The sequence below is a fragment of the Chaetodon auriga genome, chromosome 1, assembly GCF_051107435.1.
Source record: "Chaetodon auriga isolate fChaAug3 chromosome 1, fChaAug3.hap1, whole genome shotgun sequence".
NCBI lineage: Eukaryota > Metazoa > Chordata > Actinopteri > Chaetodontiformes > Chaetodontidae > Chaetodon > Chaetodon auriga.
The window spans coordinates 33,060,001-33,075,000 of record NC_135074.1 but is presented as its reverse complement, the minus strand read 5'-3'; the positions used below and the strand labels follow the sequence as shown (position 1 = coordinate 33,075,000).

General features: G+C 50.0%; 1 protein-coding gene across 3 annotated transcripts in view; it reads right to left on the bottom strand.

The window, feature by feature from the left end:
* Nucleotides 1-15,000, bottom strand: part of fhod1 (formin homology 2 domain containing 1) — a 43,550-nt gene that overhangs the window by 5,619 nt on the left and 22,931 nt on the right. The window contains exons 11-22 of one of the 3 annotated variants that reach the window (XM_076736013.1): nt 13,079-13,186; nt 12,466-12,552; nt 11,679-11,705; nt 11,154-11,204; nt 3,913-4,070; nt 3,455-3,511; nt 2,435-2,587; nt 2,180-2,349; nt 1,305-1,898; nt 724-879; nt 362-544; nt 1-45 (exon numbers count right to left, since the gene is read on the bottom strand). The exon at nt 1-45 is cut by the window's left edge and continues 75 nt beyond it. In XM_076736013.1, coding sequence (XP_076592128.1) covers nt 1-45; nt 362-544; nt 724-879; nt 1,305-1,898; nt 2,180-2,349; nt 2,435-2,587; nt 3,455-3,511; nt 3,913-4,070; nt 11,154-11,204; nt 11,679-11,705; nt 12,466-12,552; nt 13,079-13,186 — 1,789 coding nt within the window. The remainder of the gene's footprint in view (nt 46-361; nt 545-723; nt 880-1,304; nt 1,899-2,179; nt 2,350-2,434; nt 2,588-3,454; nt 3,512-3,912; nt 4,071-11,153; nt 11,205-11,678; nt 11,706-12,465; nt 12,553-13,078; nt 13,187-15,000) is intronic. The other 2 variants (XM_076736031.1, XM_076736022.1) reach the window with 2 other exon arrangements.

Sequence of the window (15,000 nt, the reverse complement as noted above, 5' to 3'; positions counted from 1 at the left end):
CTGCTCCATGCCCAGCTTCAGGTCAAACAGAGGCTCTGCGATCTCCTGCAGGAGGCGACACAGTCACACTCTGAGCCTCCTGCTGCTCTACGTCCTCGACAATACGAGACTGAACGATCAAACATGTCAGATGACTGACTCTCCGATCAGTCGTTGATCAAACTCACTGATCGCAGTGGCTGATACAAACTAACCTGAACTGACACCAGCCAGCTGATCAATACCAAACGTCAAGCTAACTTCAGTGGTCTGAGCCGTACGACGATCAACGATCAACGATTAGCGATCATGATTGATCAGCTAAGCTGAACCGCTGCGGTTCCACCGGCAGAAGCGGATCCGGTGTCGGTGTGTGCGTTACCTTCTCCAGAGCCTCGTAGTTGAGCTTGAAGGCCCAGAGCTGCAGGCGGGGGGTCAGGGCGCTGATGGAGGCCAGGCTGAACAGGAACTGCTCCGCCGTCCCCAGAGGAACGTCGGGATTGGCCAGCTGGGCCTCCTGGATCTTCTGCTTCTCCTCCTCTGTGGGGGTCATGGTCAGGATCTTCTGCTCAGGACAGAGGGGGGTCAGCTCAGTCTGGGTTCAGATCTATGCTAGTCCACTAAAGTCCAGTTAAACACACACACACACACACACACACACACACACTCATCTGATGACGCACAGCAGCTCTGATTTGTTCTGTAATCTACACTCTGAAGTGGAAGGAAGGAAGCGCTCTGTACCTCGATGCCCTCCTTGCTGATGGCGAACTCATCGAAGTTGAGGATGGCGGTCTTGATGACGTGGACCGCCGGCAGGACGGTCATACCGATGTTGATGGCGTTGCTCCTCTTTGGGTCCAGAACCAGAATCTCAGACTTCTTGGTCTCAGCTCCTTTCTGCACACATCACGTTCATGAGTCACACAAAGAAACGCTGCCTGCCGATCAATAATCTGTCCAGTCAGAGGGACATCAGATGTCCTGCTGTTGCCCTGGAAACCTGACTTAAAGAATCAGTTCAGTTCAGCTTGTATTTCCTGCAGGAGAACTCACGATCAATCAATAAGCATCAATACTCGACTGTAAAAATAAACTTCTAATGCTAACAGCTAACCGCTAACGGAGACGAACGACCTCAAACACGTCGTCCAGTCTGCGGCCGACCGTCAGCCACGTTCTGGCCTGTAGGGGGCGCCGGCGGCACTTCCGGCTCTGCACTCTTACACTTTCTCCTCTCTGCTTCTCCCTCATCTCTGAATGTTTTAGAGGAGAAAAAGGAGCTCTACTTCCCACAATGCATCTGTTAAAATGTGCCTGTTTACCTTGGCCACGGGCAGGTCTTTGGCTTTCGACTCAAACAGGTGTTCGAGTCGGGAGGTGTCCACCGCCACCTTGTCCAGAGACGCCCACACCGTCCCCCGACCGAAGCGACACTTGTGAGGTCCGTCAGCGTGTTTCAGCTCCTTCCAGAACAACTTCACCGTCTTCTTCTTCTGCTTCTGAGTGGACGCCGCCGAGGATGAGGGAGGAAGAGCAGGAGGAGGAGGAGCACCTGGTGGAGGAGGAGGCGGTGGAGGGGCTGCACCCCCTGGGGGAGGAGGGGGAGGAGGAGGAGGAGGAGGAGGAGCAGCAGCCAGGCCCAGAGGAGGAGGAGGGGGAGGAGGGGGGGGAAGGCCAGAGACGCAGGAGGAGGAGGAGGTGGAGTCGAAGGTGTCCATGTCCAAGACGTCGATGTCCTCCTCGTCCAGCAGGTCGGAGAAGTCCAGGTCTTTGATGCGCAGGGCGGCGGCGCTCGGCTGCAGCTGCTCCCAGGCGTCGGCGGCGCCGGCGGGGCCCAGCGGGGTCATCTGGGTGGTCTCCAGCCGGCGGGCGTGGCTCTCCACGTCAATGCTGCTCTGCTGCCGGAGGTGACGGCTCTGATGGCACGCGTTCAGGTGAGCACAGGTGAGACACAGGTGAGCGCAGGTCGTCATCATCATCATCTCTACATAAAGTGTTTCCGTATGTCGCCACTGACCGTTCACTAAAGCCCCGCCCCTGAACAGTGACTGACCAATCACAGCTGAGCACCTGCTTAAGGTGTGAGCTGCAGTCACACAAACCGCAGGTAACTGAGGGGGTGGGGCTTAATGAGCGGTCCGTCAGGTGATACCTGTCGCATCGCGTGACCACAGAAAAAGACGTTCTGAACTCTGACCTGTTGCTCTTCAGCCAGCCGGGCCAGCGCCGCCTGGGCGGAGCCTTCCAGCCCCTCCAGCTCCGCCCTGCGGGAGGCGCTGCTCTCACTGGGGCAGGAAGGCTCGACCGAGCGCGCCCTGAAGCTGGACAGACGCTCCAACACACGACCCCGCCCGCCCAGATCTCCACCTGAGAGGACGCAGACAGGTGTCTTCACTTCACTGTCCTGACTGTTTAAAGCTTGAATCTGAGAACTGTAAACCTGCGCTCTCACCGGGCAGGAAGCTCCCTTCCTCTTCGCTGGTGTCGGGAGCAGCGGTGGCCGTCGGGCTCACGGGCGCCGTGGTGGAGGTCTTGGAGTAGAGCATGTCCAGGAGGAACTTCCTGTCGTTGGACAGAGTGCTGCACTGCCGCTGCATCGACGCCGCTGCAGACACACAGACGTTACATGGTGACAGGAAGTCTGACAAACCCCTTTCAGATTAAAAGCACCATCTGATTCAGAACACTGTGGAAATGTTTCCAGTCCAATGAAGCTGAGTAGAAGAACAGAGACACCAAGGCAGGACAAAGCTTGGAGACGTGTGAGCATATACATGTATAGACATGTAATATATGTATACACACACTCGTAAGTCAAACGTGCTTTACGAGCCTGAAACCTGTGACTGTTTATCAAATTAAAAACTTGTAGTTTTGATTGCTGCAGGTTCATGAGGACACTCGAACAGAGACGTCATCCTGTCCACTGACAGCTGAGGACTGCAGTCAGCCTGTCCTCTGTTACTGAACCTGACGGACAACGTAGGGCTGCAGTAACACCTGACCTCCACTAGGTGGAGTACCATCACCACTGATGGTTGGTTCTGCATTAGATTGGACTTCAGAGGAAACAGCTTTGCTCCGAACGCTTGACATGGAGGACTGTGTGTGTGTGTGTGTGTGTGTCTGTGTGTGTGTGTGTGTGTGTGTCTCTGTGTGTGTGTGTGTGTGTGTGTGTGTGTCTCAGGACGCTCAGAGGATCAGACCGCACTGACTGCACCATCATGTGAGGGTGGATGTTACTGCCGTGGTGAAACTGTTGTGAAGATGGACTGAAGGCTGAAGCAGGTCGTGTGAACGTGGACCAACAGGTGAACAAGATCACCTCATCACCAAAGGCGGGAACATGTTATGTGACATGTTGACGGTTTCATCATGGCTGCCACTCAGACATTTCAGGGTCTGCCCGAACGCTGCGGTGAGGCCAGCACAGACAGGCAGCAGGGCATTGTGGGTAACTGGAGTCTCTTACCGGGGTCGTTTTGGGAGTCCGAGTGTCCGTTTGTGTCCAAACTGCTGGAGGCGGAGCCTGCAGACAAGAGAAGGACACATGTGATGAAAAGGTGGCGTGATGCTTTAAAAGGTGTTTGTGCTTCCTGTTTCCTAACAGCCTGAACCACTCACAGAGAAGCTTCCGTTTCAGACTCGACAACATGTGACCACTGTGTGCGTGTCATGTGACCGCCATCTGAGCGTCATGTGACCGCCGTGTGAACATCATGTGACCGCTGTGTGAACGTCATGTGACCGTCGTCTGAGCGTCATATGACCGCCGTGTGAACATCATGTGACCGCCATGTGAACGTCATGTGACCGCCGTCTGAGCATCATGTGACCGCTGCGTGACTGCATGTCTGAGCATCATGTGACCGCCGTCTGAGCGTCATGTGACCACTGTGTGAACGCTGTATGACCGTCACATGTTCTCACCTGATGGCTCTCCAGATGGGACGCCGCTGCCCACCTCTGCAGGCTGCAGGTTTGCGGTTGTGACATCATCAGAGGAGGCCAGCCCACCCTGGCTCAGGTGTTTACTCCTCCTCTTCTTCTCCCACTGGGTGGCCGCCAAGCTGCGCAGGAAGGTACCTCTGCGGGGGGGGGCAGGAAACCAGGTGAGACAGAGCCAACATGGCCGACACGCCACAGAACGCTCAGGAGCCTCAGTTCAGATCAAACAGCCGTCACCTTCACCTGAATCCACTGATTACTGCATTGATGATCAATACTCAAGAGACCACAGACTGACGTCTCCATTTTCCTTCTAGTCATTAAATCTGATGCAAAACACCACAAACGCTCACTACAACACCAAATGTGGATTCATCCGCCGCTGAAAATAGTCCCAATAAAAGTTCTGTTTCCTCTACAGCTTTTCAAACACCTTCAGCACGAACCAGAACACAGAGACGAGCAGACAGACTGAGAGACAACAGAGACACAACAGAGACAACAGAGACAACAGAGACACAACAGAGAGACAACAGAGACACAACGGAGAGACAACAGAGACAACAGAGACAACAGAGAGACAACAGAGACAACAGAGACACAACAGAGACACAACAGAGAGACAACAGAGACACAACGGAGAGACAACAGAGACAACAGAGACACAACAGAGACAAAAGAGACACAACAGAGACACAACAGAGACAACAGAGACACAACAGAGAGACAACAGAGACAACAGAGACACAACAGAGAGACAACAGAGAGACAACAGAGACACAACAGAGAGACAACAGAGAGACAACAGAAAGACAACAGACACAACAGAGAGACAACAGAGACACAACAGAGACACAACAGAGAGACAACAGAGACACAACAGAGAGACAACAGAGACACAACGGAGAGACAACAGAGACAACAGAGACACAACGGAGAGACAACAGAGACAACAGAGACAACAGAAAGACAACAGAGAGACAACAGAGACACAACAGAGAGACAACAGAGACACAACGGAGAGACAACAGAGACACAACAGAGAGACAACAGAGACAACAGAGACACAACAGAGAGACAACAGAGACAACAGAGACACAACAGAGACACAACAGAGACAACAGAGACAACAGAGACACAACAGAGAGACAACAGAGACAACAGAGACACAACAGAGAGACAACAGAGACAACAGAGACACAACAGAGACACAACAGAGGGACAACAGAGACACAACAGAGAGACAACAGAGACAACAGAGACACAACGGAGAGACAACAGAGACAACAGAGACACAACAGAGACACAACAGAGAGACAACAGAGACACAACAGAGAGACAACAGAGACACAACGGAGAGACAACAGAGACAACAGAGACAACAGAGACACAACAGAGAGACAACAGAGACAACAGAGACACAACAGAGACAACAGAGACACAACAGAGAGACAACAGAGACAACAGAGACACAACGGAGAGACAACAGAGACAACAGAGACACAACGGAGAGACAACAGAGACAACAGAGACAACAGAAAGACAACGGAGAGACAACAGAGACACAACAGAGAGACAACAGAGACAACAGAGAGACAACAGAGAAACAACGGAGAGACAACAGAGAGACAACAGAGACAACAGAGACACAACAGAGAGACAACAGAGACACAACAGAGAGACAACAGAGAGACAACAGAGACACAACGGAGAGACAACAGAGACAACATAGACAACAGAAAGACAACGGAGAGACAACAGAGACAACAGAGAGACAACGGAGACAACGGAGAGACAACAGAGACAACAGAGACACAACAGAGAGACAACAGAGACACAACAGAGACAACAGAGACACAACGGAGACACAACAGAGAGACAACAGAGACACAACAGAGAGACAACAGAGAGACAACAGAGACAACCGAGACACAACAGAGACAACAGAGACACAACGGAGACACAACAGAGAGACAACAGAGACACAACAGAGAGACAACAGAGAGACAACAGAGACAACCGAGACACAACAGAGACACAACAGAGACAACAGAGACACAACGGAGAGACAACAGAGACAACAGAGACACAACAAAGAGACAACAGAGACAACAGAGACACAACAGAGAGACAACAGAGACAACAGAGACACAACGGAGAGACAACAGAGACAACAGAGACACAACAGAGAGACAACAGAGACACAACGGAGAGACAACAGAGACAACAGAGACACAACAGAGAGACAACAGAGACACAACGGAGAGACAACAGAGACAACAGAGACACAACAGAGAGACAACAGAGACAACAGAGAGACAACAGAGACAACAGAGACACAACAGAGAGACAACAGAGACACAACAGAGACAACAGAGACACAACAGAGAGACAACAGAGACACAACGGAGAGACAACAGAGACAACAGAGACACAACAGAGACAAAAGAGACACAACAGAGACACAACAGAGACAACAGAGAGACAACAGAGACACAACAGAGAGACAACAGAGAGACAACAGAAAGACAACAGACACAACAGAGAGACAACAGAGACACAACAGAGACACAACAGAGAGACAACAGAGACACAACAGAGAGACAACAGAGACACAACGGAGAGACAACAGAGACAACAGAGACACAACGGAGAGACAACAGAGACAACAGAGACAACAGAAAGACAACAGAGAGACAACAGAGACACAACAGAGAGACAACAGAGACACAACGGAGAGACAACAGAGACACAACAGAGAGACAACAGAGACAACAGAGACACAACAGAGAGACAACAGAGACAACAGAGACACAACAGAGACACAACAGAGACAACAGAGACAACAGAGACACAACAGAGAGACAACAGAGACAACAGAGACACAACAGAGAGACAACAGAGACAACAGAGACACAACAGAGACACAACAGAGGGACAACAGAGACACAACAGAGAGACAACAGAGACAACAGAGACACAACGGAGAGACAACAGAGACAACAGAGACACAACAGAGACACAACAGAGAGACAACAGAGACACAACAGAGAGACAACAGAGACACAACGGAGAGACAACAGAGACAACAGAGACAACAGAGACACAACAGAGAGACAACAGAGACAACAGAGACACAACAGAGACAACAGAGACACAACAGAGAGACAACAGAGACAACAGAGACACAACGGAGAGACAACAGAGACAACAGAGACACAACGGAGAGACAACAGAGACAACAGAGACAACAGAAAGACAACGGAGAGACAACAGAGACACAACAGAGAGACAACAGAGACAACAGAGAGACAACAGAGAAACAACGGAGAGACAACAGAGAGACAACAGAGACAACAGAGACACAACAGAGAGACAACAGAGACACAACAGAGAGACAACAGAGAGACAACAGAGACACAACGGAGAGACAACAGAGACAACATAGACAACAGAAAGACAACGGAGAGACAACAGAGACAACAGAGAGACAACGGAGACAACGGAGAGACAACAGAGACAACAGAGACACAACAGAGAGACAACAGAGACACAACAGAGACAACAGAGACACAACGGAGACACAACAGAGAGACAACAGAGACACAACAGAGAGACAACAGAGAGACAACAGAGACAACCGAGACACAACAGAGACAACAGAGACACAACGGAGACACAACAGAGAGACAACAGAGACACAACAGAGAGACAACAGAGAGACAACAGAGACAACCGAGACACAACAGAGACACAACAGAGACAACAGAGACACAACGGAGAGACAACAGAGACAACAGAGACACAACAAAGAGACAACAGAGACAACAGAGACACAACAGAGAGACAACAGAGACAACAGAGACACAACAGAGACAACAGAGACACAACGGAGAGACAACAGAGACAACAGAGACACAACAGAGAGACAACAGAGACACAACGGAGAGACAACAGAGACAACAGAGACACAACAGAGAGACAACAGAGACACAACGGAGAGACAACAGAGACAACAGAGACACAACAGAGAGACAACAGAGACAACAGAGAGACAACAGAGACAACAGAGACACAACAGAGAGACAACAGAGACACAACAGAGACAACAGAGACACAACAGAGAGACAACAGAGACACAACGGAGAGACAACAGAGACAACAGAGACACAACAGAGACAAAAGAGACACAACAGAGACACAACAGAGACAACAGAGACACAATAGAGAGACAACAGAGACACAACGGAGAGACAACAGAGACAACAGAGACACAACAGAGAGACAACAGAGACAACAGAGAGACAACAGAAAGACAACAGAGACAACAGAGACACAACAGAGAGACAACAGAGACACAACAGAGAGACAACAGAGAGACAACAGAGACAACAGAGACACAACAGAGAGACAACAGAGAGACAACAGAAAGACAACAGACACAACAGAGAGACAACAGAGACAACAGAGACACAACAGAGACACAACAGAGAGACAACAGAGACACAACAGAGAGACAACAGAGACAACAGAGACACAACGGAGAGACAACAGAGACAACAGAGACACAACAGAGAGACAACAGAGACAACAGAGACAACAGAAAGACAACGGAGAGACAACAGAGACACAACAGAGAGACAACAGAGACAACAGAGAGACAACAGAGACACAACGGAGAGACAACAGAGAGACAACAGAGACACAACAGAGACACAACGGAGAGACAACAGAGACAACAGAGACACAACAGAGGGACAACAGAGACACAACAGAGAGACAACAGAGAGACAACAGAGACAACAGAGACACAACGGAGAGACAACAGAGACAACAGAGACACAACAGAGAGACAACAGAGACACAACGGAGACACAACAGAGAGACAACAGAGACACAACAGAGAGACAACAGAGAGACAACAGAGACAACAGAGAGACAACGGAGACAACGGAGAGACAACAGAGACAACAGAGACACAACAGAGAGACAACAGAGACACAACAGAGACAACAGAGACAACAGAGACACAACGGAGACACAACAGAGAGACAACAGAGACACAACAGAGAGACAACAGAGAGACAACAGAGACAACCGAGACACAACAGAGACAACAGAGACACAACGGAGACACAACAGAGAGACAACAGAGACACAACAGAGAGACAACAGAGAGACAACAGAGACAACCGAGACACAACAGAGACACAACAGAGACACAACAGAGACAACAGAGACACAACGGAGAGACAACAGAGACAACAGAGACACAACAAAGAGACAACAGAGACAACAGAGACACAACAGAGAGACAACAGAGACAACAGAGACACAACAGAGACAACAGAGACACAACGGAGAGACAACAGAGACAACAGAGACACAACAGAGAGACAACAGAGACACAACGGAGAGACAACAGAGACAACAGAGACACAACAGAGAGACAACAGAGACAACAGAGAGACAACAGAGACAACAGAGACACAACAGAGAGACAACAGAGACACAACAGAGACAACAGAGACACAACAGAGACAACAGAGACAACAGAGACACAACAGAGAGACAACAGAGACACAACGGAGAGACAACAGAGACACAACAGAGACAAAAGAGACACAACAGAGACACAACAGAGACACAACAGAGACAACAGAGACACAATAGAGAGACAACGGAGACACAACGGAGAGACAACAGAGACACAACAGAGAGACAACAGAGACACAACAGAGAGACAACAGAGACAACAGAGAGACAACAGAAAGACAACAGAGACAACAGAGACACAACAGAGAGACAACAGAGACACAACAGAGAGACAACAGAGAGACAACAGAGACAACAGAGACACAACAGAGAGACAACAGAGAGACAACAGAAAGACAACAGACACAACAGAGAGACAACAGAGACAACAGAGACACAACAGAGACACAACAGAGAGACAACAGAGACACAACAGAGAGACAACAGAGACAACAGAGACACAACGGAGAGACAACAGAGACAACAGAGACACAACAGAGAGACAACAGAGACAACAGAGACAACAGAAAGACAACGGAGAGACAACAGAGACACAACAGAGAGACAACAGAGACAACAGAGAGACAACAGAGACACAACGGAGAGACAACAGAGAGACAACAGAGACAACAGAGACACAACAGAGAGACAACAGAGACACAACGGAGAGACAACAGAGACAACAGAGACACAACAGAGACACAACAGAGGGACAACAGAGACACAACGGAGAGACAACAGAGACAACAGAGACACAACAGAGAGACAACAGAGAGACACAACAGAGACACAACAGAGAGACAACAGAGACACAACAGAGAGACAACAGAGACACAACGGAGACACAACAGAGAGACAACAGAGAGACAACAGAGACAACCGAGACACAACAGAGACACAACAGAGACACAACAGAGACAACAGAGACACAACGGAGAGACAACAGAGACAACAGAGACACAACAAAGAGACAACAGAGACAACAGAGACACAACAGAGAGACAACAGAGACAACAGAGACACAACAGAGACAACAGAGACACAACGGAGAGACAACAGAGACAACAGAGACACAACAGAGAGACAACAGAGACAACAGAGACACAACGGAGAGACAACAGAGACAACAGAGACACAACAGAGACAACAGAAAGACAACAGAGAGACAACAGAGACAACAGAGACAACAGAAAGACAACAGAGAGACAACAGAGACAACAGAGACACAACAGAGAGACAACAGAGACAACAGAGACACAACAGAGACACAACAGAGAGACAACAGAGACAACAGAGACACAACAGAGAGACAACAGAGACAACAGAAAGACAACAGAGAGACAACAGAGAGACAGACGTCCAAATCACTTCAATCAGGATGAACCAAAGCCTGAACCTGGTCTTCACTGCAAACCAAAAACCAGACCAGCTCCAACACTAGCGATTAGACTCCACCCAGCAAACAGAAGACCAGAGCCACCAGCAACACACACACACACACGCACGCACGCACACACGCATGCATGCATGCACACACACATGCACGCACAGAAACACACATGTATGCACACACACACACACACACACACACACACACACACACACACACACAGAGTCCCGACAGAAGCAGCAGAGCCCGGCTCCTCCCTCCAGCTCCCAGCATGCAGTGGGGCTGCAGCTGTACTTACTGAAACTTCCTCAGAACTGGTTTGTCCAGATTTACATTACAGTCATCTGAGCTGCAGAGACACAACACAGAGCTGAGACACACGGAGACACACAGAGCTGAGACACACAGAGACACACACAGACCAGACCTGAACCAGGTCTCAGGTTCATGGTCTCCAGTCCACAGTGCAGAATTTGTCTTACAAACAGAGAGAGACGTTTGAAAATGTCCAGGTCAAAGAAACGTCCGAGTCCAGAGAGACGGTCCAACAGCAGCGATGGACACACAAAGACCAGCAGCTGGTTTTTATCAGACCAGATCTCTGCTGGTTCACAGCTCTCACCTGCACCTGAACTCCTCACACGTGCAGGTGAGACAGTGGACAACAGGGAACCACCCAAACCACAATCACCATGGCAACGACACTGAACTGGACAACATGACACACATTCTGGAGAATCCCCCACAGCCCAACATACACACACACACACACACACACACACAGGAGGAGGAGAAGGAGGACAAGGAGGGGACGTATACTCACCAGAAGACCAGGTCATCCTCCCCATAGCTGAGGAGGACAGGAAGAGAGAAGACGAGTGAGGAGGAATTTTGGAGGAGAAAAGAAAAAGAGAAAGATTAGAGCAGATATTATAAAGACACAACAAGGAGACAGACGGGGGGACAGAGACAGAGGGACAGAGAGAGAGAGAGAGACACAATGAGGAGACAGAGAGACAGAGAGAGAGAGAGAGAGACAGAGACAATGAGGAGACAGAGAGACAGACAGAGAGACAGAGACGGTGGGACAAAGAGAGAGAGACAGACAGAGAGACAGAGACGGAGGGACAAAGAGAGAGAGACAGACAGAGAGACAGAGACGGAGGGACAAAGAGAGAGAGACAGACAGACAGAGAGACAGAGACGGTGGGACAAAGAGAGAGAGACAGACAGAGAGACAGAGACGGAGGGACAAAGAGAGAGAGACAGACAGAGAGACAGAGACGGAGGGACAAAGAGAGAGAGACAGACAGAGAGACAGAGACGGAGGGACAAAGAGAGAGAGACAGACAGAGAGACAGAGACGGAGGGACAAAGAGAGAGAGACACAATGAGGAGACAGAGAGAGAGACAGAGGGACAGACTGCAGATCCAGAAGACGATTTGAGACAAACTCTTCAGACTGACTGCAGATGAAACCAGCTGATTCAACTGGGAACTGTGGTGCACACCAGTCAAACCAGGTTCTCATGAAGAGCTGCCTTTCATCTCTTGCTTCATGTGTGGCGACCACACATCCCAGTACAGCCCAGTTCATCTGCTTCACTTACTTAAAACCAGTTTTACTCTCCGTCTTGTTACTGGGCTGCTCCGGGTTCAACTGGGACGACTGGTGAGAGAGGTCTGAGGAAGAGGAGCTGCAGTGCGCACACACACACACACACACACACACACACACACACACACACACACACACAGAGTAAAGACTTCAGCTTCCAAACAGTTTTCTGCCAGTTCATTTCTGTGTGTGTGTGTGTGTGTGTGTGTGTGTGTGTGTGTGTGTGTGTGTGTGTTAACTCTGCAGCTTCCTGTGGAAAATTCTCCACAGGGGAGGTCAAAGGTCACAGGTCAACGCCTCAGAGCCTGATTGGTCCATGTGTTTGTTTTACAGCAGAAATCATGAAAACAAGAATATTAAAAGGTCCATTTCATCAATATGTGGTCGATCACACTGATCGGTCACACTGATCGGTCAGTGTGATCGATCACTGGATCCTGTCCTGAAATGTTCCTGATCTGCTTCCTATCATCGCCCCTCCAGCGCCACCATCAGGACAAACTGAACACTGGGGCTGTAATGAGCCCCGCGGCCTGCGGGGGGCAGCAGCAGGAGCAGACAGAGGGGCTGTCGGCTGGTCTGAGGTCAGCCTCGCTGGTACGGACCTGCAGGCGGCTGAGGGCTCCTCAGAGATGGAGCTGGTTTTGGAGAAGAGCCTGGACTTCCTGCTCAGACCCAGAGCCGACATGTGGTGGCTGAGGAAAGAGCGACTCCTAGTGGTCGAGACACAGCACAGCACGAAGAGAGACAGACAGAGACAGAGACGGAGACGGAGACGGAGACAGAGAGGAAGACATCAGAGACAATAAACCGACACCAAGTCACCCGAAACAAGAACAGAACCAGAACCAGATCCCAGACAGACGTGCAGAGACCCCAGTCTGAATCCATACAGATGAATCATTCTCTCTATCAATCGATCCATCGATCGATCGATAAAACATCAGCAGACAGAGAGAAATCATCCCTGAAGTGTTTCAGACGACCCACAAACACCAAACATACAACAACACACGTTCTATGTTCTACATGTGAAACGTAAGAACGGAGGAAGAGACGCCGAAACCATCAAATGATTAACATTCTGCTGATCAGCTCATCGATTATTGATTTTCAGAGTTTTCATCGTTAGTTCAGACGCTGCTTTCCGTCCACATAAACAGACGGTGGTGAAGCTGTCTGTGGTCTATGCTGAACCGCTTCTCCTCTTCCTCAGCTGTCGTGATGTCGTCAGACGTGACGTGTGTGTGTGTGTGGGGGGGGGGTTAATCATTCACATCAGATCAGATCAATGAGTGAAGCTGATCAGCGTCTCGGCTGTGAATCAGTGTCTCTGACGGATCAACGTTCACACTCTGAAAACTGAACTTTCCAGGTTCACTGAAGGGCCTGAATGGATTCTGGCTGGATGGAAGGTTCCAGACTGAGTTCTGTTCTAGGACACACTGAAGCTCCATCGCAGCCTGCAGAGGCCTGAACAGGCGCTGAGCTGAGCTGAGCTGAGCTGAGCTGAGCTGAGCTGAGCTGTGCTGAGCTGTGCCCTTAAAGTATCAGTGGAAGAGATGCCAGCTTTGAACAAACATGAGCACCGACGCTGTTCATGTGCGGCGGAGGACCAACATTCCTGCTGCTTGAACTCAGAGCAGCTGTTTCCAAATAAAACACGCTCCCTCCTCCATCCCCCCTCCGTCCCGCCTCTGTCCCCCCTCCGTCCCTCCTCCATCCCCCCTCCGTTCCTCCTCCGTCCCTGCTCCGTCCCGCCTCTGTCCCCCCTCCGTCCCGCCTCTGTCCCCCCTCCGTCCCTCCTCCGTCCCTCCTCCGTCCCTCCTCCGTCCCCCCTCCGTCCCCCCTCCGTCCCTCCACCGGACTAAACTTGGTAAACTCAGAGAGCAGCTGCAGAGGGCGAGTCCAGAGGAAGGTTCCTCTGTTCTCAGAGAGAACCGGGTCCTGCAGAGAAGGTTCTCAATGAATACTGATTATATCTACGTGTATCTGCTTCATGAGAACATCGTGACCTGCTCGGCGTCCAGCCACCATCACTGAATATGTGGTTCCACTCGACTGAGCAACAGCAGCAGTTGATACGTAAACTTTATTAAAAAGCACCTTTCAAACCAGAGCTACAAGGAAACGCAAAGAAGCTAACATTGTAAGCTAGCATTGTAAGCTAACACCACCACCTAACATCATCAGTTAGCATCACCAGCTAGCATTGTAAGCTGGCATCACTGCTAACATCACCATCTAACATCACAATCAAACATCATCAGTTATCATCACGGCATAATATGCTATCATCACCATCTAACCTCACCAGTTAACATCATTAGCTAGCATCACCAGTTAGCATCGTAAGCTAACACCACCACCTAACATCATCAGTTACCATCACCAGCTAGCATCGTAAGCTAGCATCACAGTCTAACTTCACCAGTTAACATCAATCAATCTAAAGATGCAGAAACACAACCTCATGATGTCAAAGTTGTTAAAACTGATCGTTTTCTTCTTTGATTCAGGACGACCT